This window comes from Aplysia californica, unplaced genomic scaffold (genome assembly GCF_000002075.1).
Source record: "Aplysia californica isolate F4 #8 unplaced genomic scaffold, AplCal3.0 scaffold00553, whole genome shotgun sequence".
In the NCBI taxonomy this organism is placed as follows: domain Eukaryota; kingdom Metazoa; phylum Mollusca; class Gastropoda; order Aplysiida; family Aplysiidae; genus Aplysia; species Aplysia californica.
The window spans coordinates 257589-278135 of record NW_004797823.1 but is presented as its reverse complement, the minus strand read 5'-3'; the positions used below and the strand labels follow the sequence as shown (position 1 = coordinate 278135).

At 37.8% G+C, this 20547-nt stretch overlaps 1 protein-coding gene across 1 annotated transcript in view; it reads left to right on the top strand.

Moving 5' to 3' along the window:
- LOC101854195 (armadillo-like helical domain-containing protein 3) overlaps positions 1-20547 on the top strand; it is a 33869-nt gene that overhangs the window by 8507 nt on the left and 4815 nt on the right. The window contains exons 7-25 of the mRNA XM_005106722.3: positions 617-709; positions 1390-1464; positions 1932-2018; positions 2554-2610; positions 3524-3567; positions 4257-4317; positions 4690-4736; positions 5283-5358; positions 7281-7356; positions 7918-8052; positions 8609-8667; positions 9660-9725; positions 10324-10393; positions 11734-11794; positions 12717-12805; positions 13064-13146; positions 13982-14108; positions 15650-15725; positions 16248-16326. Coding sequence (XP_005106779.1) covers positions 617-709; positions 1390-1464; positions 1932-2018; positions 2554-2610; positions 3524-3567; positions 4257-4317; positions 4690-4736; positions 5283-5358; positions 7281-7356; positions 7918-8052; positions 8609-8667; positions 9660-9725; positions 10324-10393; positions 11734-11794; positions 12717-12805; positions 13064-13146; positions 13982-14108; positions 15650-15725; positions 16248-16326 — 1461 coding nt within the window. The remainder of the gene's footprint in view (positions 1-616; positions 710-1389; positions 1465-1931; positions 2019-2553; positions 2611-3523; positions 3568-4256; positions 4318-4689; positions 4737-5282; positions 5359-7280; positions 7357-7917; positions 8053-8608; positions 8668-9659; positions 9726-10323; positions 10394-11733; positions 11795-12716; positions 12806-13063; positions 13147-13981; positions 14109-15649; positions 15726-16247; positions 16327-20547) is intronic.

Here is a 20547-nt window from a genome sequence, read left to right as displayed (position 1 = left end):
TTAGAATTCAGAACTTTCTGTAGATGCAATGCCTCTTTCAACACTGTAAGGATATTATTCAAGTCAACAATTCATAAAGGTATCCAGCTTTTGGTGGGAAAAGGTTTTAGCAATTAGATTCATTCATCGGTTCTTTTCTTAAAAGGTGGGGGGGTGAGGGGTGAGACTTAAGCAAACTAGATAGATCCACAGCTGAGTTCAAATGTTTCTGAAGATCTTGGCTGCTTCTGGTATTTTAAAATTTTAAAATATTTTTGTTGTCCATTAGTTTTGCAGTCCTCAGCCATTGGTGAAGCTCCTGTTTGCATATTGGTGCAAAACAGGAATAGAGGCATTTGAAACAGAAATATCTTAGTTATGAATTGGTAGTAGAATGATTAAAATGTCCTAGCAGTGTTGTGAAAATAGTATTGCCATTCTCCTTTTTGAACTTCCTTGTCCTTAAGCTGATGATGACTTTAAAGATTGTGTAAAAGTTTGTATGAGTTTTGCTGGTACAGCTAAGTTCTATCAAACAGAAAAAAATGGTCAGAATATTGTATGGTACAAATATTGCTGTTTTTAATTTATAAATAACAAGTTCACTGGCTTTGTTTTTGTTTTTCATAATGTGCAGTCCTTGATTGAGTGCATCAATAACTTTTTGACTGGAGATTTCCCAACCACCCTGAAGCAACTATCTCTGAAGTTTATGTTGGTTCTGGTCACAGTGAGTACCACACTGCTTTTTCACTTTTTACAGGACTTTTTACATTTTATGTATAGCTCTTTTATGGGCTGATTTTATTTTTTCTTGGGTATTGTACTTTCTAATATTTAAAAGATAATTATTGGAAGTTGAATTCGGTTTATTCCTGTTAATTGCAGTCTTGAAATAATTGCAATTTTAATATCATTTCCCCTCTTTGTTATTATCATATTTAGCAGTGATGACTTATTCTTTGAAGACATTTTAAGTAAGGGATTACTTACCACATGGCTCTGTTACCACATTTGTTTGTCTCTTAACTCGTAATTTTGTTCACTTGGTTGACATAAAATTAGCAAGATTTAAAAAAACCCAATTTATAAGGGTGGTAAAGAATATTGAAAACAAAGCCAAGTCAAAGGAAAGATATCAAATAGTCTTTTCCCATATTTTTCTTCAACTTGTGCTCACTTTTTTTATTAACTTGATTTTATCAAAGTAACTTGTGATCAAGATGACAAGTATTCTTTTGAAAGCAGGCTTAAAGCGAAATGTTACTGAAATCTTCAGGGCAAAGTTTTTTCACAGCTACATCTCTTTCTGTTGTAGTCAGAGTTGATAATGCAGTTTCTGGCAAGATGCGCTGCATTCCAAATGGACTTAATAATTGGAGTGTGTTTTACTCCGCTTTTCTGTTTCAGGCAACAGACAACATCAGTCAGAATACAATGCTGGAATATCTCCTCATCAACAGCCTCTTTGAGTCTTTGGTTCTGGTAATTTGGTTTTCCCATACTTTCTACAATATATTTTTGTGCTTCATGATTTTGTTTGTACCTTCAAACCTTTCCCTTTTTTGTTCTGCTTCATTGTAGACAGAAATGTTTTTATTAAACAGAATATATGAACTGTCTGAAGAATACTTTTCTAATGTTTTATTGACATTAGAGACTGCTTTAACATTATGTCGTACTTTTTGAAAGGTAGAGGATTAATTTGTGCTGAATGACTATTTCAAAAGATATGCAAATTTTTTTTTCTTTTTGCCTGAAATGGTTTGATTTGCTGGCTGAGGAAAAAAGGAAAACATGATGCCTAAACTCACTTGATTTTTTTGGGGTAAGTTTAGTTTACAAAGAATCTAAGAAAAACGTACATTCTGTAGATCTTTTCCAATAGATATAATGCACTAAATCTTGCAGTGTACTGTGTACTAGGTTCTTTCTTCTGAATGGCTTTTCAGATCCTGGGTAACTGGAATCTGAGACCCATATTGGGACAAGATGCTGTTTTGCTATTAACGCTGTTGGTGCAATACAGGAAATATGAAGTAGGTGTTACTCTAACATTCAAATGTGGAATTGATGTCCATTCATAATAATGCTTGTCACTACTTTGTCTTTTTTGTCCTCTGTGTATGTTTATTAGTTACTAATAAGTCTTGTTTACCATTTCATTGGTTTGTGGCTATTGTTACACTTAATCTTAATCTTTATCCCATAAAAGACTGGCTCTTTTTTATAAGTACACATATGGTTTGACCCTATTTTATTGAGTTTTACACCTGTCAATCCATGAAGCTCACTTGGTAGCAGTATCATGTGCTCTTTCTTCTGTTTAAATTAAAAGAGTCATAATGGGTCTTTCTTGTTGATTTATTTTGATTCATTTTCCATTTCTTTCAAGTTAATGGTGTTTGTGAGCAGTCGGATATCCCTATTCTCAAAATTATGTATTTCACAGTCGGCTTTTATCTCCATACCTTTGCCAGTCAACTTGTTCTGATTAGTTTTTATGTTACTAGTATACTCTTTTTGACTGTTGTTTTTGTTATCTAAAGGGCTATGTTTATGGGATATTTTCAGTCTGCAAACCCCTATGTAGTCAAGCTATCAATCTTGGATGATGAGCTGGCTCTCACAGTAAGTAATTTGTGAACTTGCTTTATGATATGAACCTTTTTCAGGTGTTGATAGCATATTGAGAAGAAAAGGCTGCGAAAAGTTCAAATTGTAATTAAGTTCAGATAGTGTAGGGAATGTTGTGATTGTGATAAATAATGATTAAACTGTTTTGTTTTGTTCAGAATCATAAAAATCTTTTTGAAACAAGAAAATTACTATTTGAGAATCTAGAAAATATAGGACTTTTTTTTTTTCATTTGTACTAGTTTATTCTATTGACATGTCTTACAGCTTTGTGTGTGATGACCATATGTCAGCCTTTTAGCTGGATGTGGTCCTGCTTTTGTTAGATATATAAGCTTCCGGCCTGTGCACAAAGCAACATGTTTTGATTTTCTGTGACGATATAGTTTCACTCATCAAAATGGAGCCCTTTAGCAACTGTGTGGAGATCAGATTGTCATCATTTACAAAAAATCAGTAAGGGATACTGATTGTTCATGCTGGAAAAATAAAATAGTGAGAGTATCTTGATGGATAACTACTACTAAGACAAATTCATATTAGTATTTGTCATAAATATGAGTGTCCTTTGCTGGTTGCTTTTTTCAACTGATATAGTGCAGGTCAGCCTTGGGGTCATTGAACTGCTTGTGTAATTACTATTTAAGAAATATAATATACCCTTTTACTTTGGTTCGAAATCTTCACTACAGTTTTTTGTTGTATATTTTCTCCCATTTCTTTGTTTCTCAAACATCAAGTTCATATTCTCTTTTACTTTGGTTTAAAATCTTGGATACAATATTTTTTCTATATATTTCACCATCTCTTTGTTTCTCAAACTTGTAGTTCATGCATTCCGTGTATTGGCATATTGAGTTAGAAACTGCCAGATTTTAAATTATGTCTTTATTCATTCTCTTTTCAGGGTTATGCTCAAATTGTGTCTCATCTGCTGTCTGAATTTAACAGGTATGTCAATGTGAATTTAGTTTGTCTACATCAGGCATTCTCAAACAGTGGTAAATGTAGCCTCAATAGGTACATCTCAAATGTTCAGAAATGGAATTTTGATTACTCAGGTTTTGTATTTATGTTTCCCTTTCCTTAATTATGTCCTTGTGGACGCTTGGATACAGTTTTGTCTTTCTGTTCTTTTTCTCCTCTTACAATCATAAAAAAAAAGCACTGATCTATGTTGATTCTGTAAGAAGACTGGAGACTGAAAATTGTGGATGAAGAGAAGTCTCACTAGTCTGATGTTTCCTTCACATAGTTACTGTTTTCATAAAAAAAATTAGTAATAATTGTGCAACAATGTATATGTCCTTATTTCATTGTGAATAACTAATCGTGCATGAAAAAGTCATTAAATCTTTTCCTTTTTCTTTGCATTGAAAGAGGTGTTACCTGGAAATTCTATATAAAAAGTACCAAAGAGTAAATGTTATAAAGGTTGTAGATTATCTGAGTACTTTGATAAGCTGTTTTTGTATCCTTTTTCATACTCCTTTGCTGCTTAAAAAAATTTTGATTCGCCTTTAACAAATCAGGACATGCTTTTGGCTTTCAGATTTTGTTATCTACTTTATACACCTGATTTGGATGTGTAGTTTTGACTTTTCACAGTTCCTTCATTTGCTGTGTTTCGTGTCTTTCAGAGATTATGAGGACCAGAGTGAAGAGCCCACACAAGGCTGGTTTTCTGCTTTAGCCAGCATGGTGAGCCTGCTTTCTTGTTCCCTGTAATGTTATAATTTTGTTAAATGATATGCAGATGAATAGTGGATGCTGTGGTTTAATGTCTTTCTTATAATTGTTTTCAGTATTCCTTTCGTCCTATCTTATTCCTGCTAAGAAGTAGCTATCATCATGTCGATGAAGTGTGAACTCTCCTTATCAAATGATTTGAGAGTGTCTGTTCCTTTTTCAAGATTTGTTTTGAGTTTGACATAAATGGGTGAATTGTTTATTGATTTGTGATTGTTTTTCTTTGATATCAATCATTTCTTGAATTTTTCAGCTTGTGTTAATAGACTTTAAAAAAAGAATTAAATTGGACTTTTAAAAGAATGTTTTGTTAATGTATTTCAGGTTGGTAGCATGTTTGTTGCTGAGGAAAAGAAAATGGAGATGATGAGGTAAAGGTTCAACTTTAAGTCCTATATGTGAGCTGAGGGGAATCCAAAGCCATGTCTTCACTGATATCTTTTTATGACCCTAGTACACTTATCTCTTAGGACTACTTTTCGAATCGAAGGTGTTCTTTAACTGTGTATCAAGAAGAAACTGGTCTACTCTTTTTAAAGAAATTTTATTCTGAAATCGCTCCTTAGGTCCTTTTTTGCTGTGTGGATTTTGACAAGCCTGTGCGAATCTAGCTATTTGTTGAAATATAAGATGTTTGTCTAAGCTTGCATGACTTCACTGTGTTTTTATGCTTACAAATGGAAGGCTTATTCCCTGAGTTGTCATGCACTGAATTTTGCCTTTTTACCAGGTCAAGAGTATTTACTATGTGCTAGGGACAAATGCATTTTGAATTTAGAAGTTAAGTAGGTGTCTCTTGTCCTTTTCAGTATTCATCAAACTCAAATTTATTGCTGTGGCCAGATAGATTGATCTAAATTATACCACTCTAATGGATATGAAATTGAAGTTAATTCTTTCGTTAATTTTTATTTCAGAGCCAATGATTCCCTTTTACTGGCATTATATGAAGCAATCCATTTGAATAGGAATTTCATCACAGCTCTTACTCATGTGAGTATCTCATTGTATCATTTGTCATTTATATACAGTCGAACCTGCCCTGACGGCCACCTCTATAAGACGGCCACCTGTAAAAATGGCCTCTTTCCATTCCCCCCCTTGCTTTTTTTCTATATAATTTTACTGTGTAAAACAGGCACCTGTCCAACGCGGCCGCGGCCACCATATTTTAACACACAACCCCTATCACCCTAAGTAATAACACCTGTCTTAGACGGCCACCTTAGTAACTTCATTACGTTTTGTCATAAATTGTGCATTGGCCCCTGACGTTGTGGCCCACCGTCATAATCCAATCACCTGTCGTTGTTAGGTAGTCCCTCCAACCGATAATGTTGCGTAGGCCCCTTCCACTGCTGACCAATAGCTACCAATTTTCAGCTGCTGGTGAGGTAAGCATGTGATCCCTCATAACCCTTAAGCCCCGCCCAGAACTCGTACACAAATCGTAAGTGAGATGAGTGGTCACTGTTTACCCAGTCTGTAACAAAGTAACAATGGACGTCAACATGATCTTGCGACAGAAGCGTCGCTCGTTCTCCGAGGGGTGGCGACCCATGTGTTTGTTTTAACATGGCACTCGGTCTTTATCGTCTGATACATTTCGTTTTATTGTCACCCTTGCGCAAAATCAGCAACAAAATAAAAATAACAAACAAAATACAAACCAACAACAATAACAATGCGACTACTTTCGATTGGGACTTCAGATGGGAATGGTTTGTTTTCTTCATCTTGATCAGTCCTGCCTAAGACGGCCACCTGTCTTATACGGCCACTTTTCTCCTTGACGATGGGTGGCCGTCTTACACAGGTTTGACTGTACTAACTTTACTGTTTTCTCTCATACCCATATCCACTGGGGGGAAAAATACAGTTCTTTCTTTTATCATATGTGTGACATTGTGGTCAAATCAGGCGCTCATTTTTATGAAAAGAAAGACAAATGAACAGGCTTTAAGATTATACCAATAACCCACATATTCCCAAACATGGACGAGCGCCTGATTTCATATCTTGACATATATTATGTGTGTGTATTCGGTTCTGTTTATAAACACCCCTCCCTTAGAGCCTTTTTCTTTTCTGTTTTGGTGTACTGTACCAAATAATGTCTACTTGTGGCTGATGCCCAGGATCCAGGCCAGGCTCTCAACACCAAGACCCATGTTTTGGTGTCATTTCCTTAATTTTTGTTCAGTATGCTGACATTTTTGTCCTTTGTCTTTCATTTACCAGTTTGAAGATCTATAAGTTTGTGAAATACACCGGGGTGTTAATGGATGTTCTAAAAGAATGAAGAGATACAAATATTTTTTTAATCGCTACATCTTTTTAGCATGTGATTTGGAAATGAGTTCTTTCTGCTTGCTTTTAGACTGAAGTGTTATATGTTATGAAAGATTAGTCTTGTACTGTTGAACATGTTCTAACGGCTGCTTTTCCAAGATAATCACCTATGCAGACAAGCTCTTCCCAACCCCCCCCTCCCCCCAACCCCTCCCCTTTGTTTTTTTCTGTATTATATTATAATGACACTGTACATGACATCCACATGTCTAAGATTACCGTTTTTCACCTCAACATTGGATGGCTATCTTGGACGACTCTAACTGTACTTTTGACCACTTTCACACTGACTTCTGTGATGTATTAATATTTTGGGCTCTCTGTCTTGCTTTCAAAGGACATTGATTCTATTTTCTTTCTGCGAAAGTATCTCAGTGAGTAGGCCTATCCCGTCTTTCTGTAGTGTTGTGTTCATAATGTATTCCACACACTGTGCAGGATGGCTGTGATAGGCACTGCAGTATCAGCTCAGCTTGTGGATGATCTAAATTGTATGGAAGGGGCATAATGTGTTTTCACATTATTGACATTTGGCATTTATATTCTACTTTCCCTTTCCACAGTCTCACACCCCGCCATCAGCGACGACACCTCCATCTTCCCCTGTCATTTCCACATCGCCAGCATCGTTCACACAAGGTTAGTAGTGCCCTTTAAGTAAGTTTGGAGCTAATGATGAAAGCTCATGAGTTGATGGTTTCACGGCGACATAACAAATGCAACGGCGTAGTAACTTTAAAAAAAAATCATGTTTAAGTATTTATCATGGTCATTGTGTAAGTTTAGAGCACGAGTAACTTTTTATCCAAGACAGTAACAGACTGGCACAAGAGAGAGCCACCCTGTTACAAGACAGTATCATAAAGTTTGAGATGCATACTCTTTATATCTCCTGGCCAGCTTGAGGTTTGAGGTTCTTGCCTTTTAATGTAGACTGAAGTAAATTTGGGAAAAAAGCTGATGATGAAGGGACAGGAGAGAAAAAAGAGCAGTCCGCAATGAAGCAAAATAGAAACAAATTGAAGATGTAATTTGTGTGTTGACATTTGAGAGATTTAAGACTGTTTACTTTTTCCATTTACAATGATCTGTTATCCATCAAGCATTTCTGACATTTAATGTTGTTATTGGGAAATAAGAAAAGGATTTGACAAAGTGTTGCTTTTTTTGTATTAGTTTTTTACGCTTTGTCTGTTCTAGGAAGTGCTCCCTCTAGCCCCACCCAGGAACGTCCTACCAGCCCAGCTCCCACGACTCCAAGCCCAATGACTCAACCCACAAATCTCCTGGTCACGTTCTTGCAGTACAGCTCCATTGTCACTCAGGAGACCAAGGGTCAGTGTGGAATTCATATATATCCAAGGCCTGGTTATTTAAAAAAAATATATGTGGTATTGTGTACTCCTGTATTGATTAATGAATCTGGATTACTGCTTTGCTTGTTGATTGTAGACTGATGAATTTTAAGAAGATTGTTGCTTTTTGATAAGAATTATTTTTCTAAGATTTCCATACACATTACTTGGCAATCATTAACATTTTGATATCCAATTTTAATTACATGTGTTATGCTCCTATTATTTTTCCAATTCTGATTCTGTTTCACATTCATATTTTCTTCTATGCAGAGATGATAAGTTTATTCCTTGTGTAATTGTTATTTGTTTCTTTACTTTCGGACATTCAATGGGTCAAAGTTATGCTGTCCTTATTTACTAGTACATTTTGTCTCGGAGCAGTTCCTCGATTTGTACCACGCAATCCAGTTAATCAGACTTATGGCTATGGGATTCTTTTTGCATGGAAGACTTGTAAGTAATTTGATCAAAGATGAGCTGGATTTGGAGCAATGCAATAGTCTCACATTGGACTCTTCCATATTTTGTTACAGAGACAACAAGGTTCAACAATGCCAAGCTGTGTCTCATCATTCTGACATGCATTGCTGAGGTATGTTGGATGCAAGTGATAGCATTCAGAAAATGACATATGTGTGGCATCGTAGTTTCCAAAGACACTCAAGCTTTGGAAATCATCAAAAGCAACAGCAAAGTACTCATCCATTCCTTGAAAAAATATGGCCATTGTCATGCCGATTTGTTTTATATTAAAAATCTCTGACAAGATATTTGCAGATGTAGTGAATGCTTTGTTAATCTTGGCTGTATGGTTTAGTATAAGCCTGCTCTCTCTCTGCCCAGCTCCCTCATTTTAAGTTTTTTTCTTGCTCTCTGAACTAGACAGAAGATAGTTTGGTAATGTGTAGAATTTTGAATTGATATATTTGATTTTTGGCTCTATTTGTAAATTTTCATGGTATCGTTGTTGGGGTAAAACCCATGTGGATATGTTATGTTCTTTAAGTGACCATAGCTCATCTGTTTGGATTTTTTTTACTGTAAAGAGAATGAGGTATTTATGCATTGTCAAATAAAACTAAAATTACCCCAGAAAACTTTGGTTTGTGGTTAAAGACATTACTACACATTGAGCTAAATTGGTTCTGAATTCAACCTTAAAAGGCTACTACCTTTATTTCTCCCCTAGAGTTGAGGAAGAAATGTGTCCACTATTTTTTTCTTACAAGCTTTGGCTGGAAAAATATTTGCATCTGAAATGCTATAGTGTGTTAGTTTTGAAGCACCCCAAATGAAAGTGGATGTCCTAGGTTTTTGCAAGGTTTGTTTTCTATTGCTGTCTCATCTGAAAGTTGTCTGCCCCAACCTTTTTACACATATATACATTCAAACCTGTTCTTATGGCGACCTGTATAAGACAGTTACCTGCACTAACGGCCACTTCCCTTTTCCTCCCTTGAGTAATTTTTTACATCATAATGACACTGTGTAAGATATCCACCTGTCCAAGACAACGACTTTTCTCCTCAACAATGAGTGGCTGGCTGTCGTACACAATTTCAGCTGTATTTTTTTTCCTTTCAGGATCAGTATGCTAACTCCATCATGCATGATGCGAACATGACATTCCGCGTCCCACTTCACAAGATGGTAAGGTGTTAAATGTTTACTTCATTAAATGAATGACTTTTAGCAGAGATGCCTACATGAGTTGCTTTTGAGTTTCTGTTTATTTGGTTTTGCTAATGCTTTGTGATTGGAGCTCTGCCATTTTGAATGGTTTCTAATGTTTGTCGGATGTAACCCAGTATTTCTCTGTGTTGTCTTTTGTGGAAATATTTACTTTCAGCTTTATAAGTTAATAGCATTTGTGATGTAAAAAGGTTATGCATCTCATCTTTTCCATAAATAATGTGAATGTGATTCCCCCAAACAGCAGATATTTTTTTGTATCTTTGTCTTTCTGATTAGATGTAGTGTCCCATCCAGCCGGGTTTTACCTTGACAGGCTGAGTTGAAGTAGCCCACCACTTGAATGATCTAAATATTGTTAACTTTGTTTTTGTGTTTTTCTTACAAATACACTGGTATGATGTAGTGGTCATCTTTCATTTATGTGTGATCTGTAACCATTGTTTTTCTTTTTTTTCTTTTTTTTTGCTTGCATGCAAATTTTTTTAATATCATTTTTATTCATAAAAAAAAAAATTCTTATTTATTACCTTTTCTCCTATCACTTGCATTTCAGCCAATGCGTCACAGAAAGGCAAGGACAGAAGTCAATCCTCCGTCTCGTCCTCTGGTTTGTTCACTGCTAGGTAAGTCTGTAGTGGAGGATATTAGATTGTTGTCTTCCTTTACCATGGTGGAGCAGGCAGCCTACTGTCTGTAATGATGTTGAGAGTTCTAATATGCTATCAATTCATGGATTCTTGCAAGTAATTAAATACCTTGTGTGTATTTGCATAGTACCAAAATTATTTTCTTATTGAATTTAGTAATACTGTATTTTTTAGTTCTAAGATTTTGTTTAGGTATTTACTAAACCAAGACTTAACGATATCAGTCGAAGTTCAAAGTGTGATGTCTGGAGACATGTGATATCTAGCCTCAGGATGCACTTTATTTCAACACTATAATTAACATTTAGCGTATTATATATTATGTAGAGTTTTGCAAATAGCCTGGAGATGTTTTGTAGAAAGAAGAGTTTTTGGTAGATGCAGTGATATTGGAGCATCAACTGAAAAGTAGTGTTGTTCAGATACATTAGTTTCATTCCCAAGTTTTGTGTAGAAGTTCCTGGGTTTGCCACTTGTTTCAAAGGGGCAGTGGTTTTTTTTTTTTTAGGGGGGGGGGGGTGTGGTTGGAATAGGGGGAAGAAGGGTGATGCCTGCCTGTCTTGCCAAAGTATCCAGGTTGATGCCCTTGTAGAGCAGTTACAGTTTAGCGAGCCTTTTTCAAAATAGGTAGTATGTTCAGATATTCAGTGTGCCCTTTGCATACCTTTGGCACCTTAGCTGCTGAAAGATGAGAGCATTCATTCCACCTTGGTTTCTGAGGTGCTAAGTTGAAAATTGAAACATACTTTGTTGTAAAGAGCATGGTGTAAAAATGAATAATGATTCCAGTTATGAAGAGCTACAGTCAAACTGCTGTCACGGCCTCCTTTCCAAGACAATCACCAGTCAAATGTTCATGCAACCACTCCCCACTTTCCTCCCTTAGTTTTTTACACTATAGTGATACAGTCCAAGAAGTCCACCTGTCTGAGACAAACACTTTTCTCCTCGGCAGTGGGTGACTGTCTTGGAGGATTTTGTACTGTACATTGAAAGCAATCTATTCAGCCAGAAAGATGTGAGACTGGACATTTTAGTCTGAAATATAGACCACATAGGTGAAGATCAATTGCTCTGAGTTTTTAGAGAACCTAGAGTAGGCAACCCCTCTTGTCTGTCAGAGGAGAAGGGAAGATACAGAAGAACAGACTATTTGTCTTGAGATAAAATCTTTCATATTTCTCTCGTGCAAGTGTAAGATATAATTCTCTGTCCCTGGACTGTGTTAATACTAAGTTCCCATGTTTTCATTATGAAAAGATGTATTTGTAAGTATCAGGTTTTCACCAATTTTCATTTTTTTTTTTAACCCACAGATTTGATGGTTGAATTTGTTCAGAGTCACTTGATGAAAACTTTCCCAATGGAACTCTATGTGTAAGTGAAATCAATTTTGCTTATTATGCTCATACCTTTGGTTCAGTTGATAAATGCTGTTCGGGGGCTCTCGTGGCCTAGAGGTTAAGGTGTTGGCCTCTCATTCAAAGGTCCCGGGTTCGAATCCGGGTAGCGAACGAAAACATTTTCTTCTCTAAAATTGTTTCCTTTCACCTCCTTTCCTGCTCTCTAGCAATGTTCTGTTGTCTGCTTTCATTTCCACTATCTGCCCCCACCCCCTCACCTCCTTTGCCCCCTCCTCTGGGCTCCTGACTCTTTCTGCAGCCTTTCTACTGCTACTCCTTGGCTCCTCCTTACTGCTGTCTTTCTGCCACACCCCTGATCTTCTGGTAGGAAAGATCTACACCTAGCCTTCTCGGACAAGGGTGAAAAATCTCGGAGGGCCTGTGTGCAAGTTGCGTACGTTAAAGATCCCTTGGTGGTCTAAAATCGATAAGAGTAGGCTTCGGCCGCCACCCGGGCAAAATTCAAAATTTCCTACCAACTGAAAATATTAGGAGTGTCCCGCGCGCTCATATGACCTATGCAGTTGCGAGCGCCGTAAAACACTTTACTAAAAAAAAAAAAAAAAAAAAAAATGCTGTTCTGCAGTAAAGGTCGCCTAGATTTGAATCTCTAAAGGGGTATTTTTGATTTTGTATTCATTGAAAAGTGTGCATAATGCACTCAGCGCAGGCCTGCCTGAGGAGAATTTTAAATGGAAATGTAAAGGAGACCTTTCATTTTGTTGTAAAATGATACTGGATTGGTAACAGCATAACAACTGTGCTCCTGGTTTTATTCATGAACCCTTTTTTTTGTTGTTGTGATTTGCTTGTTTTGTTTTCCACGAAGATTTTGAATTTGTGACTTCAGCCACCTTTTGGATTGCTGTTTGCATCTTCTTTTGTTTTTCTTTCAGGAGGTCTTTGGGAATCATTCACCGAGTCTTGTGTTATCAGAAAAAATTGCGAGTTCGAATACAGTATCCTTGGAAACATTTATGGACAGGTAATGTAAAAATGGCTCGCCTGTTTGCTTGGTACATTTTTATGTGTTATTTTTATTCTTAAAGCGCAATAAGTTTTAGGTAATGTTTTATGTTTAGGGTTTGTTGTATGTTTTTTTTCCCTTCGCCTGAAGTTAGGTATCTCAGCTTATGTAGTTTTCAATTTATGAAAGCACATTGAACTTTTGTAATAATCTTCATTCTTGTGGTAACCGATTGATATATTCCATTGAATAACAGCTAGGTATTGTTTCTTTCAGCCTTGATCAACCTGTTGAAGTTTCTCCTGTCCCATGAAAACCAGCTAGTGAAGAAGTACAATGTGTTCCATTTAGCCTCAAAGGTGAGATTCACATAAAACTCCCCTTTCATGTTATGTTTGTTTGTTTTTGTAAGTGTTTTATGTCGCTCACAACTGCACAGAGTCATACGAGCGCGTGGGACTCATTTTACATTTTCAGTTTTTTAGGAATTTGGAATTTCGCCTGGGTGGTGGCCAAGCCTACTCTTATCGATTTTTGGACCACCAAGGGATCTTTAAAGTGCACAACTTGCTCATTGGACCTCCGAGATTGTTCACCCTTATCTGAGAAGGCTAGGTGTTTGATCTTACTTACCCAAAGATCAGGGGTATGGCTGAAAGACAGCCAAGGAGTAGCAGCAGAAAGACTGCAGAAAGAGTCGGGAGCCTAGAGGAGGGGGCAAAGGGGAGGGGAAGGAGGGTGCAGAAAGTAGAAATGAATGCAGACAACAGAACATGGTTAGAGTGCAGGAAAGGAGGTGAAAGGAGAACATTTTACAAAAGAAAATTTTCTGTTGTTGCTAAGTTTTGAACCCAGGACTTATTGAATGAGAGTCGCACACCATAACCTCTAGACCACAAGAGTTCCCCCCCCCTCTCATGTTATGGTTATGAATATATTAATAGAATTGTATAAAATGGTAAGTATGCAAAATAGTATTGAGAGAGACTGTTGAACGGCTTCTGGATAATTCACAGCTATGGGCAATTTAAATGAAATATACTGGGCACCCAGTATGCAAAACCTGCTTATAAGCTCAGCCTGGCTGTTTTTCTAAACCAAACACCTTTTTTAAGTAAATATTTGTTGTATTTTTTATTTGATCAACATGATACAAGTTTTTAATGGTTTTTTAATGCTTTGGTTTCATTTCAGGTGGTCAATATTTTCAACCTGTTTGTCACATATGGAGACACTTTCCTGCCGAATCCAACCAGCTATGATGAACTGTACTATGAAATTATCCGCATGCATCACTCCTTTGACAATGTCTATTCCATGGGTAAGAGTTTTTTTTAGAAAAACTTAATGAAATCGTCATTGATTTTGATATATTTAACTCTCTTTTGTAAAAATGCTCTTAATATTGTTGGGGACTTTTCTTCTTTTTTTTTTTTTGATTCTGTCTCAGCATCTCCGGAGTAGATCAGGCTCTGTAAATGTGACAGGAGACTAGTCTTAAATTTTTAAAGACGAGGCCAATGTCTATTCTTTGAATGCCTTGTTTTTTTTACAGTGATTCGTTAATTTTGTAACGGCTGGTAGAGTAGTTAATTTTCTTTTCTCATCAAAGGCATGAAAGTTTTTAAAAGGTCAAGGTTTGTTTTTACAAAATAAAAGTACTGAAGATAATGGTTGTAATGATGGTACTGTTCCAACTACTGATAGTGATGATGATGATGAAGATTATGATGATAAATGGCGGAGTCAGTGGTCTCTTATGTAGCTAAACTGTATGTCTTTCAATGTGTTAACACTTCTTTGATGCTCATTGATGTGGTTTAGCATTCATAATACTGTTCAAATGTTTTTTTGTTTTTTTTTAAATATTCCTTGTTGTGACTGTTGTTTGAGCTGTAAAAATTCATCAATTTCATAGCATGTACAACCCGAATTTGTATTCTGAATAAAAATGGAAAGCTTATCAGTTGTCTCAGTTTTGGAGGCCAGCAAGTGATTTGCTATTTTCTTTTCCCAAATTTCTGTTCTTGAGACTCGTATGAAAATGTGATTTGAAATGCCCCAAGAATAGTAAACGGGGAGAGAAACTAGAAGACAAACTCTTTTGAGAGGGTTGCGTAGCTGAGATTTGTTCACGTAAGGAAGAATGGAGGGTGTCAGCATGATGTAGTGGTCAAGGCACCCTCCTAGTTATCTGAAGATCTTGAATTTGACTTAGAATCTTATGTATCTTATTGGAGTTTTCAAGGCTCCTTACACTTGTGGACCAAAGAACTTAGCACTGAAATGTCATTTATTCAGATAAACCCGTCTCGTATTGAAAGGGATTTTTCATGTCACTACAACCCATTAAAAAAACAAACAACAACTTTGAATAGAGAAGGTATCAAATTTGCGAAGTTTCTGCTTTAACCCTCCTAGTGTTGATGGCTGATTTAATCGGCCTTAAGTTTTGTTCTTTGGTATCGAGGAGGATTTGATGGGCTGTGATTTGAGTTGCTATTTTGGTTTTGCTCATTCCATTTATTTTATATCACCAAGCATTTCAACTCCTTTGCAAAGGATCTCTACTTCCTATTTCTATTCTACTTTCTGAAAATGTAGAGATTTATGGCTTTTATTTGCTTGGTTTGCCTGTTCTCGAGCTTTTCTGACCTTCTATTGGAAAATATGGCTTTCCCTGAAACCTTAGGCTGTTTGTCAGCAACACTTGAAAGGTTAAAGCATTACGAACCAGCTTACTAGGCAACTCTGCCCACTGAAAGAAAGCTGATGAAAATGCTGATCACGTACAATATAACATTTTTTAACTTTGAATCATGTTTTGCATATATAAAGGACATGCTTTTTTTTTCTTTACAGCTCTTAGGTATACTGCTACTGAAAGTGAGCACAAAGATTCTGCTGCTAAGCTGACCAATCATTTGGTCAATATCAGGTGAGTGACAGTGTGTGAGATATCTCTGTAAATGGTATATATTTGTGAAAATATGATCAAAGTATTGAAAGCCGGTGTCTTAGCTCTGACAGTGACAAAGAAATTTGTATGGATGCAAGGGCTTGGGTATACTATTTCCAGTCTGATATGGGTACTGGTATAGTCAGATTTGACATCATCACACCGCCTTTGTAAAGTTTTCTGTACACAAGGCCCCACTGCCTATTGTCATGGTTTACCTAAGATCTGTCTTGTCTGTAGAAACTCAACGTTTATAACCGCCTTTACTACACCAAATCTCATCACACTTATAGCATTAAAAAGTTTCTCAGATTCTTGAGAAACATTTGTGTGCAAGGTGCCATTTTACAGTCATGTAAACATTACTCTACTGGCAAGATCTGATTTGACTAAATTATTTTTGAGGATAAAATGATATTTATTTCTTCAACATTTTGTGACATTCTCTTGGAGCCATGCCCACTGTATGAAGTAAAGAAACTTTTCTGTCTGTGTCCTCAGAGCCATTATCAACCATTTCTCCCCCAAGGTAGATGCCTGGGCTGTGGCAAATCACTTGTCCTCTCTTACCGAGGAGCAGGTTCGTAACTAGATTTTTTGTTGTTGAAATTACATTTGTGTATAGCAAGACATTTTTACCTTATTTCTTTGACCTATAGGCCTACTATTTAAACTTTATGGTTTTCCCCCTCACTTTTATTTTTTAAATACGACATTTCTTTTCTTAAATTAAAGATTGCTATAATGAAATTGGAACAAATTACTGTTTGTCCTTTTCTTTTCTTTGGTCTGTCGCTATGTTCCAAAAGGGAGAAAGTGCTGCAGAACACCTCCGAATCTTTCAATGAGGGTGTTCTCATTTCTCCATGATCTCTGAAAATTTGGGAGGGGAGGGGGGGGGTTGGTTACCTTGAAAGAGGTTTCTATGTTTCTATTTGCCTAAATTCTATCAGGTAAAGTTTAAGTCCAGGTGAAAGTACCCAAGTTGAAGTAATTTTTCCGTCCTAGTTTAACTAAGATTTCGTCCAAACATTGATCCTGGGAAAGATATACAGCCACTTGCGCTGTGCTCTGTGCCCATTTAAGTTTGGCTGGCTGTATTTTCATGTACCTTTAAGGATTAAGTGTTCTCAAGATTGCTGTAGTTTTTCTGCTCTGAATGAATGCTTAGAAAAATCTATGACCTTTTCTAGAGTCAGTCAGAAGTCTCATGTCTATGTCATTTTTTTTTACACATAAAGACACACATAGAGGATAGATCTTCCCTCCGTCCACCTTTTTGTTATTCCTTTCCTGCATCATATGGTGAAAATGTTGTTTTCCCTGATGAGTTGGTACTCTATTTAAGTTATGTTTGTGTCTTACACACATCATATTTTTTTATATAATTATGCTGGCAATTTTCACATGTTATCTGTCTCTAACATACATAATTTGTTTTGTTTAAATGTGCTGTGACAGTGGTTTGATCGATATCTTGTCCAGTGACTTTCTGTTGCACTGTCATATATTTTTGAGGTGTATGTGTCACGACGCGGTAGAATCAGGCGCTCGTCAGTTTTTTGGCATATATGTATTTATTGATATCATCTTAAAGCCAGTCCATTGGCCTTGCTTTGGATGGGAAAAAAAAATGTCCATTTATCAAGGATATAAGTCAAGATATTGGTAACTAAAAGAGGTGGGGGTCGCTTGATTTTAGAGGTAAAATTAGCAAGAAAATGGCCGCCAAAGTTGCGTTATTTCCTTAGCTTGAGAGTCCGTGGAAACTGCAAATTTACATCTTTTATACCTTTAATCAACGTTTTTCCAGTAAAATCCAGACATAAATGTGTTCTTTGATGAGCATGAAATGTGTTGAGCCAAAAACAAAAATTTGATACAAATTTCCAAACCTGAGGAAAAATGCCAGTTTCCCCACTTTCATTATGTTGACGAGCGCCTGACTGCACCACGCTACCTCACATATGCTTTGCTAGGGATCTGACAGAGAGAACTAACAATGAAATCCGCCTCCACTACCTACTTATTATGTGGTTTAAAATTTCTTATATGGTGAGGAGATGGAGCTGAATTGGTATTATAGGCTAACTCGCTAGTGATTCACAATGGACTTGTCTCTCAGAAAGGATTTATCTGGCGATCACGTTTATGAAGACATTTGGGATCCTCATGATTTTGGTTCAATCATAATGTGCCAGTTGTGAATGAAAGAATTTTGCTGGCGTTCTTTCATAACTGAAGTTTATAGAAAGGAAAGGGAAAGGAGGGGGGGGGGTCCAGTAGAAATAACCGTTGTCTTTGTCTTTGAAGGACGTTTTTCCTGGTTCACCCCCCCCCCCCACCCCGAAAAGAAACACTGAAAGAAAACAAAGTGGATGGTTGGCGGGTGGTCTGGTCTGGTTTGCTTCTTCTTTCCTATCAGACATCTATCGTCCTTATCTCCCCTGCTTCTTTTTTATGTCTGTTAATCTCTTGTAACACCTCTAATCTTCTGGCGCTCATATTACCCTATGCAGTTGCGAGCGCCGTAAAACCTCTACTAGAACAAACAAAACAAAAAAATCCCCCCCCTCCCCTCAAAAAAGCACCCAAAAAAACCCACGCGCATGTAAGGCTGAGCTGAAACTAGAACCAAGTGGCTCCCTTGTGAGAAAACAAATTATGTTCGTCTCAGAAGTAAATATTTGAATTCGATTTGCAAATCCTTATATGATGTGTGCCGCTTGCCTGCACACTCCATTTTCTGTTTGCGATTTGTTGTCTCTCTGTCTGCCTGCCCACCTGCATGTGTGTGTGTGTGTGTGTGTGTGTGTGTGTGTGTGTGTGTGTGTGTGTGTGCGCGTGTGCGCACTTGCACACATAAGGGTGCCTGTCTATCTCTAATGTGTTTTCTCTATGTTTGCCTTCACTTGCTCCTTTCTCTGTCTATCAGTCCTTTGTCTGTCTGTCTGTTGTCTGTCTGTCTGTCTGTCTGCTTGTTTTTACTTTCACCATCAGTCATTCTGTTTGCGTTCCTGCCTGCCTGCCTGCCTCCTGTCGTCCTGTCTGTCTGTCTACTTCCTCCTTTTTCTTATGCACACATGCACACTCCTCTCACGAACCCCTCGGGTTTCTTCCTGGTAAACGCATGTTTTATTGTCCCAGTCATCATACAGTGCTAGGCGCATAGAAAGTAAGGGGGGGGGGGCTTTTTCGCAAAAGTTGATTTGTGATCTTGTTATGCCGCTCTGATGATGATGAGAGAGAGAGAGAGAGAGAGAGAGAGAGAGAGAGAGAGAGAGAGAGAGAGAGAGAGAGAGAGAGAGAGAGAGAGAGAGAGAGAGAGAGAGAGAGGGAGGGAGGGAGGGAGGGAGAGAGAGAGGGGGGGTAGGAGACAGACAGGCAGACGCAGAGGGGGAATGTATTAAAGAAAAGGGGGCAGGACGTATGAATGAGGGATAGATAGGGAGAAGGAGGCGGGGAGGGGGAGACTGATAGACAGAGGGGGTAATAAAGGAAAGATGGTAGGAAGTATGTACGAAAAGGGGGGAGAGAGAGACAGAGAGAGAGAGAGAGAGAGAGAGACACACACACACACACACACACACACAGAGAGAGAGAGAGAGAGAGAGAGAGAGAGAGAGAGAGGGTGGGGGGGGGGGGAGACAGACAGACAGACAGACAGAGAGGAGGGAGGTAAAAGAGGATTGAGAGCAGGAAGTATGTATGAGAGGGAGATAAATAGATAGAGTGAGTGAATGAGAGTGAGAGAGTGCGAGCACTTGTCAAGAACTGCTTCTGTCGTTAGCAAATCAAATTCTCTCCCTGTATCTGCCAGAGGATATGAAGCGTCCCGTACCCCCCTGGGCGGTGCTACTGACTGAAGTGTCTTTAGGCCATTCCCAAAGGGGGACATTAACATGTTCTTATGCACAGGAGAATTGTAAATGGGCTGGTTCGTGGGTGGTTGGCGGGTGCTCTGGTGTGGTTTTTGCTCCGTCTTTCCTATCAAACATCTGTCGTCCTTTTCTCTCCTCCTTCTTTTTTGTGTATGTTACTCTCTTGTACCGGTAACACATAATCTATTCTTCGGCACTTATATGACCTTATTGTGTTGCAAGTGCAGTAAAACTCTTACTAAAACTAAATGGGTTGATTCATCAATGTCACGCTCATAACTGTCTGAACTGCAACAGGGAACTGCTGCCTTTTCTTTCCTAATCCTTTCTGTCGTCATTTTTCCTCTACTTCTTTGTATGTTTTTCACACTCTTGTGACCCGCTATTTCCGAGGTGCCTTGATAGTCGAAGCAGACTTTGTGCTGTTGAAGTTCGAGAGGTGAGCAGAGTAGGCCTGATTTCCTGTATGGACTTCGCTGTTGACATCCAACTCATGGCGCTCATATGACCTTAGGCAGTTGCGAGCGCCGTAAAAACTCTACTAAAACAAACAAGAAGCGTCCCGTGATGCAGCCTGTTTTGTGTGAAGATGCGGGTGATTGCTGAGTACTCTTGTGTGGTCTGCTCCTACAGCTATAAACTCCTGTAGCCATCTCGCTTCTGTGCGTGTCCGCTTCGACATAGGTCCTGCTTCTTTTTTTTCGATCCCTCAGTTGTCTCTATCTTATTTCTTTTTCCGTGCGTGCTCTGGTGTGGTTTGCTCCTTCTTTCCTATCAAGCATCTGTTTTTCTTCTCTCTCTTTTTTCTTTTATGTGTATGTTACTCTCTTGTAATACCTCTAACCTTCGACACTTATATTATGGTCTAATTGAATTGCAAGTACTGTAAAACTCGTACAAAAACATAATTTTTCCCGTTT